Below are 14,933 nucleotides of genomic sequence, written 5' to 3'. Positions count from 1 at the left end.
GACAGTTCGTGTTCTCTGCATCCATTGGTTTCATCAATTTTTAAGTTGCGTTTAGATGTTGAATTTAGTTGAGTTGAGATTATAAAATATTGTTAGAATATTATTTTTTAATATTATTATTATTATAGAATTTGAAAAAATTGAATTGTTTATTATATTTTATATTGAAATTTGAAAAAGTTGTAATGATGAGTTTATATTCCAAACGAAGCCTTAAAATTTTTAAAATAAAATTTTCAACTTTAATTTAAGCATCTTTCCATCTCAAAGAAGTTTTCTATTTCAACTTTATTGTTTCAATCAACTTTTCAACTCAATCCATCGACTTTAAAAATACAAATATATTTTTTTAAAAAAATTATTCAGATTTACCTATTTATCTTCACAAAACCTAATAAAAATCACATCTCAAAATTTTCCAAAAAAGATTCTCAGAATTTTCTTAAAATCTAATTCTTTAGCCAAACACACCCAAAGTCTTTGTATAAAAAACTATCATCCAAAAAGAAAATTCACACTACCATTAACTCAAATGAAAATAATCATGAACAATGACACTATACACTTTCAAAATACAAAATAAAAATACTTAACAGTATCCTACTTTCATTTCCAAGACAAAACACCGCTGCATGCCTTTCCAAAATCAGTTTGACCATAAGGAAAATGCTACTCTCACCACTCTAATCCACCGCTCTATTCTATCGTTGTGATTTTTCTTTTTCTTTTTTTACTTAATGATTAAGGAAGTATTTTTTAATAATATTGTGATTTTTTTATTTTTTTAAATATTTAAAAGTGTTAAAAAATACATGTAAAAAAATAACAACAAAAAAAAGATCAATTATGCCTAACGATACGATGGTACCGTGGGCGAAGCACCGTCCAAAAGGCTTGTATTGAGGACAAGAGATAAATTATTTCATGTTAGGATTAAAATCAGCTCCCGATCAGCCCTAATTCATCTTGTTCATTGTGCATTAAAACCCAATTTGCCTTGCTAATATGTATGTTGCTATGTGTATGCTACTGTTACTGTGCTGAAACTGTGTGCCAGACTTGTGACCACACTAAAATGTATCTTGTTATTTTATCAAAAATAAATGTATCTTGTTTATATTTCACAGCCCTTTGCGGTGTTATTTTCCTGTATTTTCAGTGGTGTGCCATGCACTTTCAGAGTAGCATGTAATTTATGATAACCTCTGTTATTATAAATAAGGGGAAAGATTACCCAGTCAACTACAGAAAATTGTCATATTGTTTGTCCGAGTACAAATTGATCAGAACATTGACGATAAAAAAGCTGAAACAATATACACAATGCATTGGTTTCGGGTGCAGCACAAATCCAGATTGCACCAAAGCAATGAACAAAATGAATGACAGATAACAATCAGAAATCATAGAAAGAGTGAAATGTTATCCATTAGTTTTAATCCGATGGACATCAAGACAGACGAATAAAAATATTTGTGTAACAAGCAGCCTCCAACAAAACATGGTTGCAACCAAGCCTAAGCTACACCCAGCAAAGCAGCAACTGACAAAGCTCCCAAAAATCACAAGCAGAAGTTGCATAATTTTAAATAGACCCAACTCTTCAATTGCCAGAAGTTACCATCTCTCCTACAGTACATCTGTAGTCAAATATAAAGACGGGTAAATATCATAGTACCAGTTTGATATGTCCAAATTTCTTTGAATAATCATATGTATACCCGAGTGATAACACTTTGTTGTGTTCCAATCATACAACCATGTTGTGACTCAACCCCCGATGGAAAACTTTGTCCATATCCAATGCAGCTCCACATGTTTCCAATATACCTTCTTCAGTCGCTTGACATGTCTAAAGTTTCAAAAAATGTACAAGCACAACAAATAAACATAATCAAGCCTACTTCATTAATAATTGAACAATAAGCATAACCAAGCATAAAGCATGACAAATTATCATAGCATAGGTATGTTTTGACCTGTTTCTTTTCTCTCGTTTGCAACTCTGTTGTCATATGCTTTCTTATTCCCTGTTTGTAACCTCTTCACGACTTTCTTTACTTAGGTACCATCCTCTTCACTGGCCGCCTGCCTTGGTCACTAATTACATGAGAACTGAGTACCCTTTTTATTTTCCCGTTGTGACATCAGTGGAATTTTGCCATACTGTATTTCTCATCCATCACATCTAACTGCACATCATATCAACAAAATGATCATCACTTGACGATGCAATTGTTAATACTTCATAGCATCTCTTTAACAAACAGGAATATCTGTGGGCATCAGGTTTGCCACTCAAGTCATCATAACTGGTTTGTAAAAAAGTATATCTTCGTTTTAGATCCTTCCTCCACCGGTCCACTACGATTGCACATTCTTGGCAGAGAAAACAGTAAGAATATGTCTACACAAAATTCCTCTCATTTCAAACAATCCACATATACACTTTGCCTCGCACTCATCTTCGTTAAAGTAAACTGAAAATGTAACCGGTTTGATGAAGTCATCATGTACTTGATCGGACACTTGATACGTTGAAATTGCACCCTCTGTTTTATAAAGATGAGAATTACAATATATCATCCTCATTATCTCTTGTTGTACTTCTTTGAACTTGGAATTAGTGTACAACTGTTGTAATTTCTTCTCAACATATAAATGAGATATACATGGAATTGTGTACTTGAACGAGTTAAAGTCCGCCACATTCTCATTCTCAACCTTCTTCCTCAATGCATTATCAAACTTATCAGCAAATTCTTTCAACGTAGACCCTGAATCCACCAAATTTTCCAAGAATGCATTCATGCTCTCGCTTTGTTGTGTTATACTCATTCCAGCCCAAAACACATCTTTTAAATATACTGGTGCCCAATATGTTCTCTCACTGTATAAACTTTGTAGCCATGCATGATCATGCAAATTGTATGTACTAAGTAATACATCCCAAGACTTCTCAAAATCCTCACAAGTTTGATAGTCATAAACGCATTGTTGCAGGGCACTTTTCAATTCATGACTATATTGAGCATGGGAACCCAACTCCTCTGGCAGTTTCCTCATAATATGCCACAAACAATATCTATGTCGGGTTTGTAGAAAGACGATTGCAATTGCATTTTTTATAGCCCTATCTTGGTCAGTTATAATAGCGTTCGGAGCTCTCTCATCCATGCATTTCAACCAAGTTTGAAATAACCAAACAAAAGTATTTGTATCTTCACTTGATATCAATCCTACTCCTAAAAGGATTGACTAACCATGGTGGTTTACACCCAAAATAAGTGCAAGGGGCATGTTGTAACTATTAGAGCATTAGCATTGGTTTATGCATATGCAAAATCACCTCTTTTGCATATCCACTTTGTCATTCAAGCAAAATTCTCACATTGGCTTATGCATATTTGAGACAAAATAATAATAATATATTATTATTTTATTATTATTAATTTTTTGCTAAAATCAATTTTTTATATATATTTTGCAATTAGCATTCACTACATACATTTGACATTAATCATACAAATGCAATACTAAAAAATATAATTTTTTTAAATATTATATTAAAAATATAATAAAATGAAAAAAAAATATATAATATATTATAATAATAAAATGAATATGCAAGTGAAGATTTATTGTGTTGTTGAAAGAGGGAGAAAATGAAAGGATTGTGATAGAGTGGGAGGAGAGAGAAATAATGATTAAAATATGATTCGTAGAGTGAATAGTGGTTATCCAAATTTGGATAAATACTATTCATAGGTAGCTAAATATTTGGATATGCACAAGCCAATGTAGAGGATATTAGGGCCATATTATGCAAATATGACTTTGCATATACATATGCATAGACCAATGCTAATGCTCTTAATCAGGTAAGTCGTATCAAACGTAACATCTCCAAAGTATTCATACGCTACCCTACTCCGTGCATCGGCCCAAAAAACATTTCTTAGTCTCGAATCATCATCCAAATCCATCATGACATAGAATCCATCATTCTTGTACTGCATTCTCTCAAAATACTCACATAGTGCCTTAGCGCCTCCTTTACCAAGTTGAAGGTGTCGTGTTTTGTCAATAGAATTTCGACAATCGTTCTCTATAAATTGAATATTCTTGAGCTCAACCACCTCGTCGAAACTTTTATTCATTTGTATGTCAATCTCATCGTTTTCGTCTAACTGCCTCTCAACGACATCATCAACATTTCTATTACATCTAAAGAACTTCGACTTGAATGAATTTAGTGCATGATTGTGTGTATTCTCAACTGGAGTCACACGCCATGATCCATCAACCAACATCACATTACTCTTGGCCTTACAATTCGTCTTTGTTGTTGGACGTGGCTTAGAAACATTGGATGTTCGATTTTGTGCCTTGCCACCACGAGCACATCCTAACGTTAAATATTTGGCACTCCCATCCACTTCCTTTTTACTTCTTTGTGTCATGACCCCAAAACCAGTTTGTTTCCCATATTGTTTATAATAAGCAAAAAGCTCCTCCTTGGAACTAAACAACATCCCCGACTTGGGCTCTTCAAGACTATCATTGTTCTTCCCATCATTCATGAAATTTTCACGCCTATCGTTATCCACCTCCTCTTCCGCCCTTAAATGATGTGCAGCATCATTTGCCACTTCAGCAGTGCCCTCATCTACATGTTTCTCTTTGAATCCACCAAAATCCTACAAAAATTTCATAGGTTGGAAAACCATAGTAAATTGCCACATTAGAAACAATTGTTGTATATTATTGATAAAATAAAAAATAAAAAATAAGAGAGTAAAGATTCCAATTTATTGATTTATTACCTGTTCTTGATCAAGCTCATCCCTCACATTTGATTTATCCCGAGTTCCACTTTCAGCAGTATTACGTTGCCTTGAATCTGAGGTGAGTTCTGCAACCTGTTCCACATGTCTTGAACTTCCAGGGTTGAATGTGTTGTGAAAAAACGATGACAATAAAGTGAATATAGACACGAGAAAAACAAGCAATCACACACGACACAGTATTTACGTGGTTCGGCAAATTGCCTACGTCCACGGGAGCTGCAGAGGATTTTTATTACTTGAGGAATCACAATACAATGGTGTAGAACGGCTACTATTCACTGTCATACAGTACAAGTCAAACAACTCAATATATATGTTGTACGGCGGAAACCCTAAAACAGCAGAATTAATGATGTTCGCTCGAGCGGCGTGTCGAGCCCGCATCGAGCGAACCTGTTTCCCGCAATCGCTCAAGCCGTGAGTCGAGCGGCTCCTTAAGCGAAGCTCTCTGACTTCCCTCCGCTCGAGCCGTGAGTCGAGCGGTCATTGAGCAAACCTCTCTGACTTGCTTCTGCTCGAGTAGTCTGTCGAGCTCTCTTCGAGCGAAGCTCTCTGACTTGTATTCGCTCGAGCGGCTAGACGCTTCACTTGAGCGGCGTGAACCAGACTCCAAATACTCAACAATTCTCCCACTTGGAGACTGGTACACTCACATTGTCGCCCCTGCCTCAAACATGATATCCTCCACCTCTGCAACTCACAGCTCCTGTCTTCATGCTAGAAGACCAATTGAAGTTGCGCACAACTTCAGTTTCTCAAGTGTAACACCCTTTGTCAACATATCAGCAGGGTTCTTACTTCCACAAATTTTCTCAAGTAGCAACTATCCATCATCCAACAATGATCGTATAAAGTGATACCTGATCTGAATGTGTTTAGTCCTGGAATGAAATGTTGGGTTCTTGGCAAGGAATATGGCACTCTTACTGTCACTGTAGAGAGTGCTATTCTGATTCTTTTTACCCAATTCCTCCAAGAAGCCCTGTATCCAAACCATCTCTTTTGCAGCTTCTGAAACTGCAATATATTCAGCTTCTGTAGTAGACAAAGAAACTGTCTTCTATAGATTAGAACCCCATGAAACTGCAGTACCACCCAGAGTGTAAACAAACCCTGTGGTACTTTTTCTGCTATCAATGTCTCCAGCTAAATCAGCATCTACATAGCCTTGCACCTCTAAGCCCTCTCCTGAGAAACACAAGCACGTTTCTAAGGAGCCTTTTAAGTACCTCAAAATCCACTTCACTGCTTCCCAATGTTGTTTTCTAGGATTACTCATGTATCTACTCACAACTCCCACTGCATGGGCAATATCTGATCTAGTGCAAACCATAGCATACATAAATGACCCAATAGCTGAGGCATAAGGAACCTTACTCATATAGTCTTGTTCCTCTTCTGACTTTGGTGCCTGATCCTTGCTGAGTCTGAAATGACTTCCTAAGGGTGTGCCAACTGACTTGGCCTTGTCCATACTAAACCGGTTGAGTACCTTTTTCACATACTCAGCCTGTGAGAGTCTCAAAGTGCCTCTGACTCTGTCTCTAACAATTCTCATGCCAAGGATTTGCTTTGCAGCTCCCAAATCCTTCATTGCAAAATGCTCTGACATCTGCTTCTTCAGACTATTGATCTCATCAATACTAGCCCCTACAATGAGCATATCATCCACATATAGCAGCAAAATAATGAAAGAATTGTCAAACTGTCTGACATAGCAACAATGATCTGCCTGACATCTGCTGTACCCTGCACTACACATGAAACCATCAAATTTCTTGTACCACTGTCTGGGAGCTTGTTTCAGGCCATACAAGCTTTTCTTTAATCTGCAAACTGAACCTTCCTTTCCCTGTACCACAAACCTCTCAGGTTGGTGGATGTAGATGTCTTCTTCAAGATCTCCATGAAGAAAAGCTGTCTTCACATCTAACTGCTCAAGAAATAGATCTTCAGCAACAACCATAGCCAAAACTAGCCTGATGGTTGTGATTTTTACCACAGGAGAAAAAATCTCAGAATAGTCAATGCCCTGTTTCTGTTGAAAGCCTTTTACAACAAGTCTGGCCTTGTACCTCTTACTGCCATCATGCTCAGTTTTCACCCGGTACACCCACTTGTTGTACAATGTCTTCTTCCCTGATGGAAGTTTTGTCAACTCCCATGTCTGATTCCCTAACAAGGAATCCATCTCATCCTTCATGGCCAACTCTCACTTGCTAGAATTTTCATCTTGCAAGGTTTCTTAGTAACTCTGTGGTTCTCCACCATCTGTCAACAAAATGTAATTCAAAGAAGGTGAAAAACGCTGTGGAGGACGAATAGTCCTACCTGACTTGCGAACTGCAGCTATTGGAGTGGACGGCTCTGGATCTGACTGCGGAATAATGGGAATGGGTGTGCTGGACCCACTCTCCCCGTCACTCACATCTCTGCACTGCACTGTGACCTCTGGTAGATCATCCAAACTCACAAACTCAAACTCCTGAGTTGCTTCTTCAGCAATTGTACTAGACTTGTCTTTGTACACAATCTTCTCATTGAAGATCACATTTCTGCTTCTTATAATCTTCCGACACTGATCATCCCGGAAACGATAGCCAAATGCCTCGTCTCCATAGCCAATGAAATAACATTTCCTTGACTTGGCCTCAAGCTTATTACGAGCATCAGAATCAATAAGAACATAAGAAAGACAACCAAATATTTTAAGATGAGAAAATTTGACCTCTTTCCCGCTCCAAGTCTCCTCAGGCAATCCACAATCCAAAGGAACTGATGGCCCTCTGTTTATCAAGTATACTGCAGTGCTAACTCCATCTGCCCAGAAAGTAGGTGGTAGCCCAGCGTGCAGCCTCATGCTTCTAGCACGCTTATTTATGGTTCTGTTCATACGTTCAGCAACTCCATTTTGTTGTGGTGTCCCAGGAATGGTCTTCTCCATTCTGATACCCTGAGTTGCACAGTACTCCTTGAACCCACCATCAATATACTCACCACCATTATCAGACCTCAAGCATTTTAACTTCAAATCTGTTTCAGTCTCAACCATGGCTTTCCAATTTTTGAACACATTAAATACATCAGATTTATGTTTCAAAAAATATACCCATACCTTCCTGCTGTGATCATCAATAAATGTAATATAGTAGCGAGAACCTCCAAGGGATGCCACTGGGGAAGGTCCCCACACATCAGTGTGCACAAGATCCAGTCTCTCTGACTTCAGTGTTCTACCACTCCTCAAGAAACTGACCTTCTTCTGTTTCCCCATAATACAGCTCTCACACATACTGAGATCAACTGACTTCAGTTCTGGTAGCTTGCCTCTAGACAGAAGTTCTTTCATGCCCTTCTGACTCATATGGCCAAGCCTGCAATGCCACAAGTCTGCTGTGCTCTCTACAACGGTAGTGGCAATAGTGTTATTCAAACCAGTAGTCATATAGAGTGTACCAGTTTTCTTACCCCGAGCCAGTACCAATGCCCCTTTGGTGACCTTCCAGGTGCTATCTGAGAACACCACTGAGTGACCACAATCATCAAGTTGCCCGACAGAGATGAGGTTCTTCTTTAACTCAGGAATGTGTCTGACCTTTTGCAAGGTTCATTTGTTCTTGTTAGAGAGTACAATGTCGATGTCTCCCATTCCAATTACGTTCAAAGCTTCTCCATCAGCCAAATACACCTTTCCAAAGTCACCTGCAACATAGTTTTGCATTATCTCCCGATGGGAAGATGTATGGAAGGATGCCCCTGAATCAAGTATCCAGTCATCAACTGGACTATGAACTGCAAGCAATAGTGCATCCTGTAATTCTTCAGTTACCACATTGGCACTATCATTCTCTGTCTTCTTGGGATTTCTGCAATTCTTCTTTATGTGGCCAGCTTTGCCACAATTCCAACAAATTGCCTGCTGACCAGTTCTTGACTTGCTCTTGCCCCTATTCTTTGATTTTGATCTACCTCTGTTTGAGTTCCTGTCTTGTGCTCTCCCCCGAGAGTCGACATTCAGAGCTGAACTCGAACCTGAGGTCTCGCCTGAATCTCTCCTACGCACCTCCTCAGCCAAAATCAAGTCACGGATGTCATCATATTTCAACTTTGACTTACCAGCAGAATTGATAACAGCCATCCTCATGGCTTCCCAACTGTTTGGCAGCGATGCCAATAGTATCAGTGCACGTATCTCATCATCAAATTCAATTTCAACAGACGACAATTGATTTGTGATAGTATTGAAATCATTCAGATGTTGTGCAGCAGACGTACCATCCGACATCTTTAAGTTAAATAACTTCTTTATCAGATGTACCTTATTGTTTGCTGACAGCTTTTCATACATACCTGATAAAGCCGCTATGAGATCCGCAGTCGTCTTCTCCTTGATGACGTTGTGTGCAACGGATCTCGACAGGGTTAGACGAATAACCCCCAGGACCTGTCGATCCAACAGAGTCCAATCAGCAACTGACATGCTATCCGGCTTCTTCCCCAACAATGGAAGATGGAGTTTCTTCCCATAGAGGTAATCCTCTATCTGCATCCTCCAATACCCATAATCCGTGCCATCAAACTTCTCGATCCCCGATACTTTCACTTCTTCTCCAGCCATCGTATTTCTCAGACCCTAACCTTGACTCTTGATACCAATTGTTATGAAAAAACGATGACAATAAAGTGAATATAGACACGAGAAAAACAAGCAATCACACACGACACAGTATTTACGTGGTTCGGCAAATTGCTTACGTCCACGAGAGCTGCAGAGGATTTTTATTACTTGAGGAATCACAATACAATGGTGTAGAACGGCTACTGTTCACTGTCATACAGTACAAGTCAAACAACAACTCAATATATATGTTGTACGGCGGAAACCCTAAAACAGCATAATTAATGATGTTCACTCGAGCGGCGTGTCGAGCCCGCGTCGAGTGAACCTGTTTCCCGCAATCGCTCAAGCCGTGAGTCGAGCGACTCCTTAAGCGAAGCTCTCTGACTTCCCTCCGCTCGAGCCGTGAGTCGAGCGGTCATCGAGCGAACCTCTCTGACTTGCTTCTACTCGAGTAGTCTGTCGAGCTCTCTTCGAGCGAAGCTCTCTGACTTGTATTCGCTCGAGCGGCGTGAACCAGACTCCAAATACTCAACAGAATGCAATAGGTTAAGGAATTGGCGATATAAACGGTCGGGCCAACAATTGCTGCAGTTTGCAACATGAGATCATGAATGTAAGCATCATGTACCTGAACAAAAAAATGTCAACCCAAATTTTATCACCTGGCCTCCCATGGATAGTGATGGGTATTTGGATGGGGAAAAAATGGTGGAAAAAATGGAGGTGGCATAGCTCCATAATAACCATGCATATAGCTCGACCAATCCGAATAAAATGTTTTTGGTATTTCCTAAAATATAAACAATAGATTTATAAACACAATTAAAGATATAAATAAATATAAGTTCAAAGAACACAAGCTGGGAGTAAGACGACAATACTTGAATTAATGGAGCAATGCTGGGAGGCCTTGGAGATTTTTTATCTTTCCCTTTCCCCATCAACTTGTAAAACAATACTCTTGTCAAAAACCTGTTAAGAATAATAAATTAAACAATGTGCATCAACTCCAATTAACAAATTCAAGAAAATTAGAAAATTCTATGCTTCAATATATCCATATGGCTTGTGCTCCGCAAAATTCCTCCCGAGACAGCTTCAAAGCACAATAATATATGTCTTCCCCTGATTTTGTAGCATAATAATGGTGAGTAATTAATGCCTAAACTGAAATATTTGTGGCCCTCCGGAGGAAGACTCATCAAGGTTTGGTAATTTATCACAACGGGGCAACTGATGACTGATTATCCACTTAGGAGAAGGACAATTGAAGAACAGATCATGATTTCACCCCACTGCAGAATTGCAAAGAACATGACATGACCAATTAAGGACTATCTCTAGGAGCCATCCACGAGTAGTAAGTCTACCATGTATAGCAAGTCATAGAATGAGGCATGCCAAGAGATAGCTCTGGAAACCAAACCACCCCCATGCCAGTTCACCTCATTACTTGGATGTAAAAAGTTTCCCAAGCATTAAACAGACCAAGAATTTATAATTACTAGGAGCAACCTTCCAAGTGATTCTACCTTGACATGAGTTATTAGACTTAAAATTCCTTTGCCACAAGTGAGGGCTCCTTAATAAAATTATGGGGTACTATCCTCTTTTCTAAAAAGAGTTATTAGGCTTAAGAGTGAGTGAAAGTGTTGTCCTCAATGGCTTTCCATACCAGTCCTATGAAAGGCCACACTTAATCTGATATGTCAACAAGGTTTATCAATTTGGCATTAAATCAAGGCTAGACTTGAGGACAAGATCATCTTCCAAATATCTTAATTATGGACATCCAAGATGTCAATAATATAACAAAGTGAGGTTTTATCGCTTTCCCCACAATGAAGAAAACATGATCTTAAAAAAGCTACAGCCTCTAATAATTAACCCATTTCAGCCGTATAGATTGTTAATCATTGGTGCACACAGTCTAGAGATGCTTCACCGTGGTTACTCGATTCCAACTCTCTAGCCTCCAAACCCTTTAGGCCAAACCACTTTCATTGTTTGGTATACGTGCAATCTCCAAGGCCGACTTCGCCCCACCCTAACCAAGATTTTTCTAAGATTTTCTTCTAGAACTTCAGTGGTATTGATTCTACAATATTGTATCTCAATCAGACCAAACTATATCATTATCCAATACCCTAAACTGTTTCTTCTTATTATTTTTCTTTTCTATTTCTAAAATAAATAAATTCAACATAATCCAACCATTTTCTACTAAGAATGAGGCTAGGGTGGCAATTCAAGTGCATAGGTCAGGTTCATGTCAATGAAGTTATGGGAGTACAGCCACATCACTCAACACTAATCCAACTTTAATTAAACATATCAAACACCTCAATCCTAAAATTATCCATTTAAATAAATATATAGTGTCAGGTCATCTGCATAACTCATTTAATAAACTAATAATATGTAAGGTGCAGAAGGTGGGATGTCATGGTAGCTGGTATGCAGAAGGGAAGTTGGCATCGAAAGGAAATAAGGAACAAAACAGTGCGTAGCATTTGATAACAGAAATAACAAAACTTAAGTGAAACGGTGCGTATTGATCAATAGCAACGCGTAACAGAAATAACTGTCTGAACACTACAGACTGGCTCTTAACGACGACGTTTTAATCTCCTTCTTAGTTCTATAAATAGCGTTGTAATCAGCAGAGCTGGTATCGAACTATCTTAGTGAAATTCTTCATTTCTTGTAAGGAGGTTTAGGGTTCCTCAAAAACCCTTGGCAAGAATCAATAAAGTGGTTCTTGATTTTATGTTCTGATTTGTGAGTGAGAGAGTAGAGTTACTGAACAATTCTCTTGAATTCTATTGTTTCTGGTTTGGTACCTTACATAATATTAGATTGACTTGAACGGAACTCATTTCAACTTGTTTCAGCCTGTTTAATATAAATGGGTTGAACTAAACCAGATACTAAATCTAACCTGATCAGCATAATCTCATGTCTTATAAGCATAAATTATATCAAGTATACATATTTTAATTGGATATGTGTTGAGGTGTTAGATTATGTTTAAGGATATCTATTACCAAATTGATTTATTTATGGATCCAGTTATGAATATCCTAAAAATCATCTAATAATTAAATACATAACGATAATAAAAAAAAAATCAAATTGTATTGAAACTCTGTTTTCCGCAACAAAAATAACCAACAGTTTGCTCAAATTTTTTCTCCCTAGAAAAAAATTGCATTAAGCTAAATTTAGATTTTCTAACCATATCCCAACTCGATTAGTAAGAAAAATGTCCAATTGGACGTCAACCAAAATCCATTTTTACCAATCTCAATTCAGACCACACTCCAGTTTCATTTTAACACAGCCAGCCCACAACAAAATCATCCAACAAAAACCTCTTCACTTTCAATTCAGAAAAACCATATTTGCCAACTAATCTAGTCATACATTTCTAGCAACTGAAATAACAACCTATTCAATTTCGTTTAGAAATCGACCCAAAATCTGTTTTAATGAACTCCTCTAATGCTGAGTATCCTCACAACTGACCATTTCTGTTGCATTAAAAATCAGCCATCATAATTTCTACTCCCAGATAATCTAAACCCACTTAAATATACAGTAACTCGTCACTTGGTAGGAGAACCTTACCTCTATTATAAATAACAGGAGTTTAAACCAAGAAGAAAACAGCGGCATGCAAAGCTTGAGGCGGCAACTGGACTAGCGACAATGGCTCGATAGCAGCGAAAAATAAGAACGATATAGGGAGAGAGAGAGAGAGAGAGAGAGAGAGAGAGCTTGAGCTTCAGAGAGTGGGGTTATTGATAGGAGATGAAGCCATTAAAGGGGTTGAAAGTGTGGCGACCTTCGAGGTTCGTAAAATACAAACGGATGGCAAACGGAAATTCTTGTTTCCCGTTAACTTTTCTGTGACGCCCCGACTCCCACGTACAAAAAAAACAAGGGAATCGTGACGTCAGGATGGTGACAACACGGTCACACATCCCAACGAAGTGCCAGTGTGTGTACATGCAACAGTGTACAAATAAAATAACGCAGTGGATAGTCAAATAAGTACCAGAATTTAAATACAAATATTTAACACAATTTATCTTTAAAAAAATAAATATACAGTCATCCCAAATATAATACAAAAGGTAAATACATAAATTGATAAAAACACATAACTCACTAAACAGGAGCAATCCCAGATCACTCCTCCAACGGAGCCAAGCTAAGGCTCGTCATCATCATCTGCATCAAAATCTGCGATACCATAAAATGGTACCACAGGTAAGTATAAACCAAACAACTCTCGGGATAAAAATACATTAATGCAACCAACAATATAGCAAAATACATTTAGCCATAAAATATCATTTTTTCCCAGAAAAATGATTATTTCCAACACACGCCAAAAATCCCATTTTGGCCCAAAATAACCGTAAAACATTTTCTCATAAAATGATTCACACAAACAATCCATTTATCAGACACTATAGGCGGGAATCGCAGGCGGGACTCTACCACCGTCCCTGCTTACCACCATCCCTACCGCGTGCACCGTAGGCGGGAATCACAGGCGGGACACAACCACCATCCCTGCTTACCACCATCCCTAACGCGTGCACCGTAGGCGGGAATCACAGGCGGGACTCTACCACCATCCCTGCTTACCACCATCCCTACAGTTCCTTTACACACAATGAATACTTAACAGAGCACTGTAGGCGGGAATCACAGGCGGGACACAACCACCATCCCTGCTTACCACCATCCCTACAGTCTCTTTTCCTTTTACTCATATGAAAATCCAATTTCCAATAAACACATGAACATGTATGCAATCATGCGAAAACCCAGTTTTCTTTACAAATATGATCATGCATGCAATATGCGATGTACGTGAACAAGTCATAACCAACAACCAACAACCACAATTCATAATGCAAACAAACACACAACTCCGTCCACAATCCATCCGACCCCGAAACTCCTCGGACTCAGTCCGGCAAAACAAACCAATTCACAGATAATATGTGTTAGTGCAAAAATATATTTAAATCACGAAAGTTCTTTAAGGAAAATACTTACAGTGCAATATAATAATTTCTGGAGGATCTCGAAGTTGCAAGTGGTGATTTCTGAGCAACACCACAGTGTAAAATACACTGTGGCCGTGGGTCACAGATACCCACTTTTCAACGAGGACAAACGAAGACCCAAGATTGATAGGGTAGGGCCTAGGGAGGTCGGTGAAACCAATGGTGGCGGTGGTTTGCCGTGGGTGGCGGCGGAATGGGCGGTAGAAGACCAAAATGCCCAAATCGAAAATGTAGTTGGTAGAGCTTCACCGGTGACGGATCGGAGGTGGGGTTAGGTCCAATGGGTTGCCAAGAGGTCGGGGATGAAGTGGTAGGAAGATGATGGCCAATGGTGGTGCGACGGCGGCGCAACGGCGGAAAGAGTGCCGCGGCTTC

At 38.7% G+C, this 14,933-nt stretch overlaps 2 protein-coding genes and 2 long non-coding RNA genes across 4 annotated transcripts; all 4 read right to left on the bottom strand.

Moving 5' to 3' along the window:
* Positions 1 to 1,403: 1,403 nt before the first annotated feature.
* LOC121262784 lies at positions 1,404 to 1,973 on the bottom strand. The gene is made up of 2 exons (XR_005940171.1): positions 1,722 to 1,973; positions 1,404 to 1,640 (listed from the first exon to the last, which is right to left on the bottom strand). It is a non-coding gene; the product is annotated as an uncharacterized LOC121262784 (long non-coding RNA).
* Positions 1,974 to 2,364: 391 nt separating this feature from the next.
* On the bottom strand, positions 2,365 to 3,066 carry LOC121262142 (protein FAR1-RELATED SEQUENCE 5-like). The gene has a single exon (XM_041164554.1). The coding sequence runs from the start codon at positions 3,064 to 3,066 to the stop codon at positions 2,365 to 2,367; it is 702 nt and encodes a 233-aa protein (XP_041020488.1).
* Positions 3,067 to 3,193: 127 nt separating this feature from the next.
* On the bottom strand, positions 3,194 to 4,952 carry LOC121262782 (protein FAR-RED IMPAIRED RESPONSE 1-like). The gene is made up of 3 exons (XM_041165381.1): positions 4,827 to 4,952; positions 3,878 to 4,700; positions 3,194 to 3,314 (listed from the first exon to the last, which is right to left on the bottom strand). The coding sequence occupies exons 2-3, from the start codon at positions 4,581 to 4,583 to the stop codon at positions 3,259 to 3,261; spliced, it is 762 nt and encodes a 253-aa protein (XP_041021315.1). The 5' UTR covers positions 4,584 to 4,700; positions 4,827 to 4,952; the 3' UTR covers positions 3,194 to 3,258.
* Positions 4,953 to 10,005: 5,053 nt separating this feature from the next.
* Positions 10,006 to 13,286, bottom strand: LOC121262783. Its single transcript, XR_005940170.1, has 3 exons — positions 13,102 to 13,286; positions 10,134 to 10,443; positions 10,006 to 10,056 (listed from the first exon to the last, which is right to left on the bottom strand). It is a non-coding gene; the product is annotated as an uncharacterized LOC121262783 (long non-coding RNA).
* Between the last annotated feature and the right edge of the window lie 1,647 nt (positions 13,287 to 14,933).

This window comes from Juglans microcarpa x Juglans regia, chromosome 4S (genome assembly GCF_004785595.1).
Source record: "Juglans microcarpa x Juglans regia isolate MS1-56 chromosome 4S, Jm3101_v1.0, whole genome shotgun sequence".
Lineage (NCBI taxonomy): Eukaryota > Viridiplantae > Streptophyta > Magnoliopsida > Fagales > Juglandaceae > Juglans > Juglans microcarpa x Juglans regia.
Note: the sequence above shows the minus strand (reverse complement) of the source record. Positions and strands in the feature narration are given on the sequence as shown.